At 31.9% G+C, this 14,335-nt stretch overlaps 1 protein-coding gene across 1 annotated transcript; it reads right to left on the bottom strand.

Annotated features, from left to right (window-relative positions):
• Positions 1–8,292: 8,292 nt before the first annotated feature.
• LOC111394174 lies at positions 8,293–9,345 on the bottom strand. Its single transcript, XM_023019941.1, has one exon. It carries the CDS (start codon positions 9,343–9,345, stop codon positions 8,293–8,295), a length of 1,053 nt encoding a protein of 350 aa, XP_022875709.1.
• Positions 9,346–14,335: the final 4,990 nt, after the last annotated feature.

A 14,335-nucleotide genomic window follows, 5' to 3' on the forward strand; every position in this document is an offset into this window, starting at 1 on the left:
ATTTCGTTGATAAAGATTATTAGCAACGGATATTAAGACTTTAACAACGGAAAATTCGTGCCTGAAACTCTGTTTTTTAGTAGTGATTTTAATTGGCGGGTATATATACACACACAAATGTATATATATGAATAATTTTACTTGTATAAAATGAAGTAGGAATTATCTCCTAAGCACCTGTACTTAACTTATGTTAAGCACTGGTGATATGACACATCATTTAATTGGTAAATCATTAAATTCATGGAACATACTATTGACTTATTCATCAATTAAATTATGTGTCATGTCATCGGTGCTTAATATAAGCTAAGTACCGATATTTTGGAAATCATTTCCGTATATTGGAGTTAAATAATACTTTATATATAGATGACGTGTCAAAAAGAGAGAGGATTTTTTATTTATTTGGTTGAATAAATTCTGACCCAATCATATCTCACCACAATATTTGTATACAAGTTATTGTGTAAATTATTATGTCCATGTGGCACAATCGTGTGTATATATATTGTCACATTGCCACATAACATGTATTTAATATTATGATATGAATAATGTTATCTAATATTAGTGGTGCTAAAATACATATCTAGCTGACCACATTTGATATGTTCAATTAAGTAAATCATGTGACATTATATTTAAATTATATTATTTAATGATATTTAGTTACCACATAAACTGATCTTGAAACTAATGGTGTTAAATAGTATAATTCTTGAGACATTCTACACATACATATACATATCTACATGTGTACTTTACGTCATAAATTAAAAGTATAATACTATCTAATCCTTTGGTGTTAAAATACTAGTTTAAACTATAACATATGATATTAAATTAAGGGTGATATTACACGTATATCAGGGTATTCATAACGGTATCTATCCCCTCACATATTTTATTCGAAGTGGGTGCCCTCCATGTGAGGGGTGGATACTATTATAGACACCGCATTATATACAAATAACATATTCATTCAATTAAATGGTCATATCTCATTGCATTTAAATCAACCCATCATTTAATTCAACATACTACTATCATCTAAACTTGTGATGCACAATGAAGCATTATACATGTACTAATCTTGAAATAGAAATTGATTTTGAATTTGACTAATAACATTATATTCATTTTAAAATTGAATACTTTTCTAAATTGGCCAATCTCCGCAGCATCTTTCTCCGCAGAAATAGGTAAATGAGAAAATTGCGAGGCTCTTCTAGAAGTTGACATTTGAAAAATTAATACCAATTTTCCACAATCTAATGTTGGACTAACATCTTAAGTTATAAACAATTATGTAATTTATAATCTCCCTCTTCCTAGAACTGTCTTTGACGACAATAATAAATATATTCATTATATCTCATAAAGGTTAAATATATTCATAAAATAATATTTAATAACTATTTTTTTAATTACATTAAAGGTCCATAACTTTTACATAACATATTAAAATAAATTATTTCTAATCGTGATTTCTCTTCAAAATTTTCTTTTAACGTAGAGTAAAAGACGTGTTTGCCCATTTTATTTTTAAATAAGATGCAATTAAATATTTGGCCCTCATTTTAAAGCATATTAACACTATTTTTGTACAAAAATCATGATTAAGGAATATATTTCCTAACAAATGCAATGTTAAAAATAAGAATATGACATAACAAAAATAATAAAATAAAATTAATTATATAAGTGTGATTGAATAATGTAATTAAAATGTTGTATATTTGCGGGATAATAGCCTAAATGGTCATTGAACTTTGCAAAACGTTCGCAAGGTCACTAAATTTTAAAAATCATCTCATTCATTACTAAATTTTACATTTTGTAACCCGTTAGTCATTGAGCTAACGGCTCACACGGATTTTATTTTATTTTTTTAAATTAAAAAACATTTTACTAAAAAAGAAAAAAAGAAGGAAAATCTGAATAAAATCGTTACCCTCAGATTTATTACAAAAGAAAATCCCCAATCTCCCTCCTCAAAATCAACTATCATCGTTACCACTGGCAATCACTGTAAACTGCATCTCCGACGTCAGTGTAAACCATCGGCTACATCACTCCCTCTACTCTAATAATCTCAGCCATCAATTTCCTCTCTTCCACCGCCAAATCCCTTATGGGCTTCCCACAGAAAATTTACTTTTTTTTATAGGAATAAATATTAGTCATTGTATTTTGGAGGAATTTGTGTTGTTTTGACTTATTTATAATGTTTTTGCTCATTACCAGGGTGACTGGAATGGAGCCGGCTGGTGACTACACAAATTATAGGGAAAACTTCTTTAGCTTACAAATGATACTGGAAAGAAGGCGGCTTTTAGATTATCAAGAGAGCTGTTGAAAAGGGAATATAGGAAAGGCGGCGACGGCATCTGGAAGAAAAAGAAACATGTTTTATGGTCGATTTATTGTCTTCTTTTGTGGATGTGGGTTTCATCGAGCCATTTGACATAAATCTGTGTATTAATTTCCTTTATTATTCATCGTTAATTCTCCTCTCTTTTTTTTTCTTTTTTTTCTCTCTCTCTCTCTCTCTGTTGAAGTGCGAATTTGCTGTTATATGTGATTTACTACTAATTATAACAGTTCGTATGCGTAGTTTTGCTTAGCGTTTTTCTATGACAGGGATGTGGGAAAGGCAATGACGACAAGTGGTGGTGGCTATGGAAGGCAGCACTTGTTTGACATGGCACCCACCAACTGACCTATCAAGCCACCTATGCAAACACATCAGCATTTCGTCAATTTTTGGATGAGTAATATTATTTAGTTTCACTGGGATTATAATTTTGATTGTGTTAATATACCATTAAATGATAGGTGGAATTAAATAAACTATTTAATTTTACCCTTCATTCAGCTCATCATCTAATGTCACCTGAACTTGGGTTGTAACCCTGATAGTGCTAAATAGCATTATTCTTTCTGAATAGACCGTTAACTCAGTGATTAGTGGAGTTATAAAATACAAAGTTTAATAATGAACGAGGTGATTTTTAAATTTTAATGACCTAATGTGGACCTTTTGCAAAGTTCAGTGGCTCTTTGGGCTATTATCCCTATATTTAAATAAAATAATATTGTGTGAATATACCACCTACATCCCTTCCCGTTGGGTTATGGTCTTATGGATAAGAGTATGGATAACAATTGGGCTCGTCGACTCGGGCTGCTTACATTTCGGAGGTGTCGGCTCGAGTCGAGCTTGTCTGTATATTAAAAAAAAAAAAAGAACATAAAAAAATTTGCTGTCTGTTTGGCAGCCAAATTGCCTTAACCGGCAATCGGCAGCTATAACAAGCAGCAAAACTTGCTACTATAGTTGCCTGTTTGGCAGCTATTTAGTTGTCGGCTCGGGTCGATAAGGCCCAATCTGAAAGATCAGGTCGAGTCTTAAATTTTTGGTTGAGTTTTTGCTCGGCTCGGCTTGGACCAAAAAAACCTCGCCTTAAAAAAGTTCAAGCCGACTTGACTTGACTCAACTCATTGACAATCCTGGATGAGAAAAATAGTGAGTAGAAGGGGAAAGAAGGAAAAATGAAAAAGCAATTTATATAACAAGGTTTTCATTTTATTTTAGAAGAATTATGTCTTGACATTTTCTTCAAAACCGGATTTTGATAACTCAAGAGGATGAATTTGATCACCCTGTCGGTATGTCAAAATAGGTGAATCAGATCGAATCGATCTCATTCGTTCAACTTAAGTTTAGACTGAATCGCATCATAGAAATATATGATTCGAAATACGTTCAGACTTTTTTCTAAATGAAGTTGTAGACAGACTGGCTGTGGGACTCGTTAATACAGTTGTGCGTCGGTCTTGGGTGAATTTATCCTTCTTACTTTTCCTTTTCAATTAAATTTTGCCCTTAAAAAATATCTTTTAGAGAAACAATTTTGTAATTTTGAATCTCTCTCTATAGAAGACTTGAATTTTGTCTTTGATGTCTAATAAATCAACGGTGGTTATACTGCCACCACAATTTTTATTTGATACACCACATTTTAATTGTAATTAAGTTTCTCAATCTTTGCTCATTTTAACAATTATCTCAACTTTTTTCACCGAATTTTTATCTTCAGCATTCCATTAATTAGTATGTTTCATCCTTGACGATATTTTAATATCAAAATATTTTGTTTTCATACCTTGAAATGAGGAAAAAATATTTTTTTCGTACTTTTTATTTATTTATTTATTAAAAATATAATGAAACATGTTGTTTTACTTCATTTCAACAAAATTTTGGGCGCACAACTGTTATCAAATACAATATTTGTTAACTAATAGAAAGTCTGAAGATAAGAATGATGTGAAAAATCGTTAGGAACATAAGTATTATAAGGAACAGAGATTAAAAACTTTAAGTACAATCAAAATATGGTGCAAAAAATAAAAATTATGGTGTGAATATACCTATAAATCTATTGCAACATCATGAATATATATTCTGCCCTTCACATCATCTTCTGGATCAGAGAAATAGCCTACAAATCAAAACAAAAAGAGCCCTGCTTCTTGGATCCATCCCATAGAGATGAATTATATTTTATTCAATTTTTTGAGATTTTGTTGAAAGTTCAGTGACTGCTAATGAAATACCCACAATGGGACATAAAAGACCAAAATTCTGTTCTACAGCAATTAATGGATATATTATTTGTTAGCTGAAAGAACTATTGTATATGAATCGTCTTTAGCCTCCATTCCTTTTCAAATTTTAATGATTAAAATAGTTAATTTTTTTTTTCAATGTGTAGTTGAAAAGGAATGATTTTTTTATTTATTTACGTGTAATATTATTTTGTGAAAGATTATGTTGTTGAAAATAAGAGAGAAAAAGAATGAAATAGAGAATAGGGGCCAAACGGAGTATATGCAGATCGATTATTCTTTCTCCTTATAAATATATTTGATTGGTGTCACTACTTGGATTCGTGACCCAGTCATAGGTTCAAGACAGTTGATTAGTATTTGCGTTCTTATGTTCAAATTTTTATCTCATGCACGAGTGTAGGGCACAACAATCTTATTCACATTTTCTTTTCGATTTTTAGCCCCTGTTTGTTTCCATTTGTTGGAAGAAAAGAATTCATTTTTTGCCCTTTTTTTGCCAGTATTTCGGACCCAGTGTGAGAGAAGAAATCAACAATCATGGTTAACGCTGTCTTGCAACGGTAGGAAAATGGATTATAATTGGGAAGAAAAATTGGAAACAAATGGGGGCTTGATTTCATGCTTAACTTTGTGTTGTTTTCTCGCGATATTCACCAGTTTGTCGAAAGTTTTCGTGTCATATAAACTTATAATTTTTATTATAACTTTAGAGCTCTAAATACCATACACTTAAAAATTTCAATCACATTTTAAACCCTAATCCTATTAATTCATAAGAGAAATTAGGGAGGGGGGGGGGAGTATTTTACAATGTTTTCATTTTATTTTAGAAGAATTATGCCTTGAAATTTTCTACAAAACCGGATTTTGATAACTTAAAAGCATGAATTTGATCACCCCGTCGGTATGTCAAAAAAGGTGGATCAAATCGAATCAATCCCATTCGTCCAACTTAAGTTTAGAGCCTGTTTGGCTTGGATTAAAATTTGATTTTAATCTAAATCAAAATTAAACAATCAATATTAACCACATATTTTCAATTACACATTTTAAAAATTTCTATTACAATCTACTAAAAAATTTAATTTTAATTTTCACCAATCACCCTCTTAGACTTAGACTGAATCGCATCATAGAAATATATGATTCGAAATACGTTCAGACTGTCATCTAAATTAAGTTGTGGACTGAGTGGCTGTGGGATCCGTTAATATTGTGCGTCGGTCTTGCGTGAATTTATCATCCTTCTTACTTTTCCTTTTCAATTAAATTTCGCCCTTAAAAATTATCTTTTAGAGAAACAATTTTGTAATTTTGTAATCTCTCTCTTCAGAAGACTTGAATTTTGTCTTTGATGTCTAATAAATCAACGGTGGTTATATTGTCACCACAATTTTTATTTGATACACCACATTTTAATTGTAATTAAGTTTCTCAATCTTTTCTCATTTTAACAATTATCTCAACTTTTTTCACCGAATTTTTATCTTCAGCATTCCATAATTAGTATGTTTCATCCTTAATGATAATTTAATATCAAAATATTTTGTTTTCATACTTTGAAATGAGGAAAAAAATATATTTTCCTACTTTTTATTTATTTATTAAAAATATAATGAAACATGTTGTTTTACTTCATTTCAACAAAATTTTGGATGCAAAATTGTTATCAAATACAAAATTTGTTAACTAATAGAAAGTCTGAAGATAAGAATGATGTGAAAAATCGTTAGGAACATAAGTATTATAAGGAATAAAGATTAAAAACTTTAAGTACAATCGAAATATGGTGCAAAAAATAAAAATTATGGTGTGAATATTATAAATCTATTGCAACATCATGAATATATATTCTGCCCTTCACATCATCTTCTGGATCAGAGAAATAGACTACAAATCAAAACAAAAAGAGCCCTGCTTCTTGGATCCATCCCATAGAGATGAATTATATTTTATTCAATTTTTTGAGATTTTGTTGAAAGTTCAGTGACTGCTAATGAAATATACCCACAATGGGACATAAAAGACCAAAATTCTGTTCAACAGCAATTAATGGATATATTATTTGTTAGCCGAAAGAACTACTGTATATGAATCGTCCTTGTTTGGCCTCCATTCTTTCCAAATTTTAATGGTTGAAATAGTTTTTTTTTTTCAATGTGTGGTTAAAAAAGAATGAATTTTTTTTTATTTGCGTGTAATATTATTTTATGAAAGATTATATAGTTGAAAATAAGAGAAAAAAAGAATGAAAAAGAGAATGGAGGCCAAACAGAGTATATGCAGATCGATTATTCTTTCTCCTTATAAATCTATTTGATTGGTGTCACTACTTGGATTCGTAACCCAGTCATAGGTTCAAGACAGTTGATTAGTATTTTGCATTCTTATGTTCAAATTTTTATCTCATGCACGAGTGTAGGACACAACAATCTTATTCACGTTTTCTTTTCGATTTTTAGCCTCTGTTTGTTTCCAATTGTTGGAAGAAAAGAATTCATTTTTTGCCCTTTTTTTGCCAGTATCTCAGACCCAGTGTGAGAGAAGAAATCAACAATCACAGTTGGCGCTGTCCTGCAACAGGAAAATGGATTATAATTGAGAAGAAAAATTAGAAACAAATGGGGGCTTGATTTCATGCTTAACTTTGTGTGGTTTTCTCGCGATATTCACCAGTTTGTCGAAAGTTTTTTGTGTCATATAAACTTATAATTTTTATTATAACTTTAGAACTCTAAATACCATAGACTAAAAATTTCAATCACATTTTAAACCCTAATCCTATTAATTTTGTTGCGAGTTCAAAATACCATACAACCATAAAATCTCAAATTTTTTTCCTAATTAAACTCTAATTGGTTGATATTTTTGAGAATAATGGCTAAACTTTTGGATTAATTTTGAATATTCTATTTCTTATATATCTAAGAAAGTTCTTGATTAATATATTCACGTGCTTAAAATTCTAAATATATTTGACATGGCATAGAAAAATCAATAGATATTGATGTCAAAACTCGTTCGACACTCTAAATGTACAAAATCGCTTCATGTATTTTATTTCGCGATTTCGATTGACGTACGATATACTTGCAAAGCAATACAATAGAAATCCCCTATGCCTCCCAAACCACCATTTTTTTTTTTTTTGAGAAAATAGATTTTATAATTTAGCAAAATGTGTGATTAGAAATAGGAAAAAAGTTTCAAGTTTATATATAAAATTATATTATGGAAGATTGTGCGTTGAAAATGAGTTTTGAAAAAAATGGAGTCGAAGTATAAACACAACAGTCATGCTACTTATACAGAATGTATTTTCCAACTTAGTTTATAATGCATGAGTTGGCATACTTCACATCCATCTATTTGAAAAATCGTTTTTAAAATCAATGACCAGAATTTTTTCAATACACTTATTGTCAATCAAGTTATGCAAAACTGCAAATACATTGTACAAGTGACTTTATTCATAACTCCTCTTATCTTATCTCTTAATGTATCGTATTACGGGTGAATTAAGCTATCAACACCGTGCATTACGATTACATACATTTCAATTCCTTTGATATGTGAATTCTACACATTATAAACAAAGATTATCTATACAAATTAAATAAATAATTCAACTCTTAAAGACTTAAACTGTATTCATTTTCGAGAGAATCCAAAGCCATTGGCCAAAGCATGAACAGCAGGATTGAACGATAGTCGCCCAAGAATCCCTTGCTTGTAAGGCAAAAATGTTTTCTTCTTCAAATCTTCAGAAACCGATCGATTTATTGTATAATGTAATTCATGAGCTGAAACCGGACCTCTTCTTCGGGTGCCGGATCCCGAACCCGAGCTGTCAATTGTTCGAAAGCTCGAATTCTTCAAATCTTCATGTCTTCTGAAAGGCACTGCTGTGTATTTCTTCAAAGGATCTTTATCAGATGCTCGGCCTTCGGATGCGCTTCGGAATAAGAAAAAGTCCTTAAATCTCCATTTCTTGTGACCTTTCGAGGATGAAGATGACAAAGATGAACAAATATTTTTAGGTTGCACAGAAACTTCTGAAATAGTACTAATGTTTTCTTCTTGCACACGTTTCGAAAACTGAAGCTCTTCTCCCCAGGGATACTGGGAATCTCTTAGTGGAGAAAGTGATCGTGTAGCTCTTCTGCTTGATGATGAAGATAAGTTAGAAGATCTCTGTCTTCCTCTTTCCGGCTCCGGTTGCAGCGTTTTAGTGGCGTTTCGAGCAGCAATTTCAAAAGGGTCGTCGGATTCTTTCTTGTTTCTTGGTGAAAAAACATCCTTAAAAATCTTTTTACCTCTTGGCGATTTGGGTTTAATTCTTGCTCCAGGAGGAAGTCGCAGCCGAGGCGGCGGATTTAGTGTCAGAGGCTTAATTACGCCGCCATCAAAGAGCTCTTCAGCCGAAAGAGAGGCAGTTTCCGATTCCTCACTGATGTCAAAAGCAAAATCAAATGGAACACCACCCCCACCATCACCATCACCACCGCCACCAGCACCGCCACCACTAGTGACCATGAATTCGTCGAAATCCCGGTAAAACTGCGACAAATGGGAAGGACTAGTAGGAGCGCTGCAATAGTATTCCCCAAAACGCTTTGGAGTAGAAGGTGCACTAACAGATGGTGAAGATCTTGCACTGTTGAAATCAAAATCCATCTTATCAGCTGGAATCAAAACCTCCATTTTTGTTTTTTTGTCCGATATTAAAGATGAAAGGTTAGCTGTTATGGGGTTTGTTTCTACTATAAAAAGAGATCGGGAACGAAGAAAGGAGGAGCACAAAGCAATTGACTTTAGCAGATATGACAAGCCGCCTTCTATTACTTTTTGTGAGCATTTGTCAAATTTTGGTGGCATTACTTTCATCTGTTAAATTAATTAACAACGATACATCCACGTACATGTATAAAAATTGAAATGTAATAAATATCAGTCAAAGAAGAATCTTGAATATGTTTTAAATTTATTAGTTTCTAGATGGGGTTATATTAGGAAAATGACGATAATTTTCAGGGAATTAGAAAGGATGACAAAAAAATAAAATAAAAATAAAAATAAAAAAACCGGAAACGAGATTAGCTACCTATGAAGGACCTATTTGCAAGGCTGGGCAAATCTCCCGAACCGAACCTGACGGTTCTTGTCAAATTAAATACCTAAACGGGTATCTGAATTGAGAATCGACGGGTACGATTCGGTTCTCAGTTCTAGACCAAGAACCGAAAAACCAAATCTTTCTAATTTTTTTTTATATTGAATAAATCAAATTATTTTAATTTTAATTTCTTCTAAACCAATTAACAAATTATAAATTCAAATTTTTGGCCCAATATTTGTTTCATTTCTAATTTTTTTAATTTTTGGCCCAATTATCCATTTTATTGTTTCATTTCTTAGCCCAACAAGATCCAATCCATTAAATAACCCTAAACACCTACACTAAAGTGTATAACGCTGTCTTGACTCTCGCAGCCTCCCTGACATTCGAAAACCTATACAATCGTCGACAGACGCTGTGACCACCGCCGACCGAAATTTTGACCGTATTGATCATTTGAACAAGGTAGTCTACTAGTCTCTGACATTTCAAAACCATTGAATGTGTCATTAGTTGTATTTATATAATGTTGTTATAAATGTTAAAAAATTTAATTATGGTACAGAACCGAATCGAATCAAACTGAACCAAATGGAACTGAACCCGAACGGTTTCATAATTATATTTGGACCAGACGGTCCAATTTACTAGATACCCGAAAATTTTGAATCAATTCGATTCTCTTTAGGACCGAACCGAACTACCTACGCCCACATCTACCTATTTGGTAGGAATTTTGCATTTTGTAGAAGAGATTTCTAATGAAGTTACTTTATGCAAGGCTTATCTAAAAGCTTTTTTAGTCAAAACTTCTACAAAATTATCCGAATATATTCAAAAACAGCTTATTAGTCTTAAAAGTAGAATTTTGACTTTTCAAGAGTCGTCACATACAGACCTATGGTGGATTTGGTAAAGTATCAACGCAATGGCTTAAAAATCAGAGTATTGTTCAATCACTTCGAGTGTTCTTTTCCCGGTTTGGATGTCCTTTAACCGGATTTTTATGTAAACTAGATCAATAGGGCTGGACAAAACTTTCGAACTAAACCTGAACCGAACTAAACCGAACCGACGGTTCTTCTCAAATTAAATACCCGAACGGATATTTGAATCAAGAACCGACGAGTATGGTTCTGTTCTGGTTCTAGGCCAAGACCCAAAGAACCGAATAAGAACCGAATCTCCTTAATTTTTTTAATTTATTTATTTTAAATAAGCAAAATTATTTTATTTTTTCTAAATAAATTTGTTAACTAGTTAATTTAGTTCAAACCACAAAATATGATTTTTCTATTTCTAATTTTCAGTTCAAAATCAATTTAATCAAATTGACCTCAATTTTATTCAAATCTGTTACTCTACTGTAGTGTGGTTTCTACTGGAGAAAATCGATTTAAAACTCTACAATGTCTCTCTTAATTATTTTGAGCTTGTTATCTTTCTCTTCCTGTGATTTTAATGATCAAATTTATGAAGAATTCAGCAAAGAGAGACGTAAAAGACATATAGATTGGACTACGTTATTTTGTAAGAGCTAATATTGAATATATCATTAATTAAATTAATGTAATTTTGTATATATTAAAAAATTTAATTATAATACGGAACCGAACCGGATCGAATCAAATCGAACCGAATGGAACCGAATCCGAACGGTTCCCGTACTAAATACCCGAAAATTTCGGGTCGATTCGATTCTCATTAGAATCGAACAGAACCGGACCATGTCCAGCCCTACAGACCAATATGAACGGATTGACTTTTTGTTTTTAAATTATTATTATTTTTTTAACAATACTCAACTGGTTTTAGCAGTATTTCACAGGTTCATGAACTAGTTCAATAGAAATCCAAACTAGTGTTTTGGACAGTTGAGCAGTTTCTGATTTGATGCTTTATGAAAATGTAGATCGCCGGAATGAACTCCTCCGCTCAGATGACTTGAGAAAAGAGAGAGGAACTTTGCCCGGCCGATTTCCCCTCCGGTGACTTGGATTTACCCTCTATATATTTTTATATTTTTTATAAAAATGTCAGTTTTAAGTTCGGACAGAATCCTGTCCCCATCTTAAAAGTTAGGTGAAATAAATCACTTTCATGCCACTGCTAACCTAACTCGAGACAAATTGAGAACAATGACGTTTGTGGCCGTATTGTCAAAAGGTGGTAGCTCCAAGATTCTTAATTTACAGACAACAAAAATTTGGTGAATTTTCGAGGGAAAAAAGTCACATGTTAAAAACTAATTAATTATTATATAATAATGAAAATTAATTATTTCTTTTTCTTCCTTTCTTCTTTGTACGAAGAGGCTTACGCCTGCCCGTTTGGCCTCCATTATTTCGATTTATAATTTTTGGAATAATATTTTTTGAAGAATGTGTAGTTCAGAAAGAAAGAAAAAATTTCAATTTACGGACAATATTATTTTATGAAAGATTGTGTGATTGAAAATAAGAAAAAAATTATAATTTGAAATAATGGGGGCCAGACGGGGCTTAATTTCTTCGCATTAACTCCAAAGTGATTTTGAACAATTAAATACTATGCTATTTTCTTTATGGAAAAAATCATGTTCTCACTTTGTTTTACTAAAATTTGTTCACAAGACTTTTTTCAAATATATCTCAAAGTTGACTACTTGCCATTCACCAACGTAATAATGTCATTTTTCACCTTACCCTTCTAGAAAGTTCATAATAATTTAGCAGTTGAGTGCTCTTGGGCAGAAGATTAATTAGATTTATGTATTCAAAAAACACGTACGTTCGCAACCATAATAGTAAAAGAAATTAACCAATTTTTAATATAAAATGAGAAAAATGGAAAATACATAGTGAAGGTGTGGGAACATAGTGTCATACACCAACTTGCTACATTTGTTGTCTTTATTTGGGATGGCATATATGAATGTTAGTCCTTTCAGATTAGGACCTCGTTTGGTAGTGTTTTTTCACCGTAAAAAATTGATTTTTGACCTTTATTTCACTATTTTAACTATTATTTTGACTTTTTCATTTACAGGTGACTCCTACTTTTCTTCCTAACAATCAAAAAATCAATTCTCATAATAACTACCAAACGACCCCTAGATTTTGGGACTAAAATTGCCTGTTAACGTACAATATGGATACCACTGGATTTATTGAGAATTAGAAATTCTAATTTTATTTTATTAGAGCATTAAATCAACATAAAGAAATAAAGATATAATTTTTTTTTCGAGTTTCACCTTAATGTGAATCATCTTTGTGTGAAACGAAGTTCTTCTTTTGTCACTCCAATAATTTGTTATGATGAAAAGAAGTTTATAAAAGAAATTCGGACATATATATTTTCTCTAACATCTTTTCTATTTTTTATGATAGTAATACAAAAGACTATTGACTGTTCCTTATTTATAAAACAAATTAGGCTAAAATTAAAATTTAAAAAGACAAATTACTAAGATGAAATTTACAATGACACAAATTCCTAAACTATCCTAAATGAAATTTTGGTATCTTGCCCTCCTGTCAACTCCCACAACGATCACCCAAGCGGAGGTAAAATTTATAGAATTTTACCTTAGTATGAGACTAAGTTCTTCTTACTCCACCACAATAATTCGGTATAATGAAAAGAAGTCGCCCCCAGGGCACATCTCCAAGTGGTAAAAGGGGAGGGTGGAGAAATCCAGCTTTGCTTGAGGCTGTCGCGTCAAAAGTTCGAATCCTGAAATATGGATTTGGCTCTTGAGTAAGTGTAAGTGTACAAGCAGCCTTCCACCCTATACCCTTGGAGGCATAACCTGCGATTTACCTCTCCCACGATACTCCAGGGCAGGGGCAGTGGCGGACCCTTAAGGTTGGGGTTCAACCTTTTTTTTTTTTTTTTTATAATGAAAAGAAGTTTAAAAGAGAGATTACATGTCTATCTTCTCTGACATCTTTTCTCCCTTTTATAATTGTAATACAAAAGCCTATTACAAGACAAATTATGGTAAAATCAAAATTTAAAAAGACACAAATTATTGAGACGAAATTTACAAGGATACAAATTCCTAAACTTTATCCTCAATAAATTTTTTTATCTAAGGATGATTTGGGTACCTGCCCTCCTTCTAACCCCACAACGACTTCCCCACAAATGTCGATCGACATATTGATTTCGCGGAGGGATAATAATTAGGCTCCACAATTACTCCTATACGAAGGCAATTTTATATATTGAAACTCAATTATTTTATAAGGTTTCAATTAAATTGCGTTTCATACAGTGCACCAATTTAATTTTGTGGCCAACATGGCAGCGGATATATTGCCACATAAAAATATTGTCATTCATGTGCGCTTGCCTTTAATTTGTATTGATGGAATTGAGAAGAGTGACTAACGATAAAGAAAATGAAATTTTAGTCCTAAATTTATAATAAAAAAAGTTCAGTTACCAGGATAGGGCACACCCTTGAGTTCCCTTCCTAACCACGATTTTAACCTCATTTTTAATTGGGAAAATTGCAGTCGAGGTACCAAACATTTCGTTTATTAGCAGACTTTACTCAAATCTTTAGTTTGTACCACCCACAGTCCC

This window comes from Olea europaea, chromosome 5 (assembly GCF_002742605.1).
Source record: "Olea europaea var. sylvestris chromosome 5, O_europaea_v1, whole genome shotgun sequence".
NCBI lineage: Eukaryota > Viridiplantae > Streptophyta > Magnoliopsida > Lamiales > Oleaceae > Olea > Olea europaea.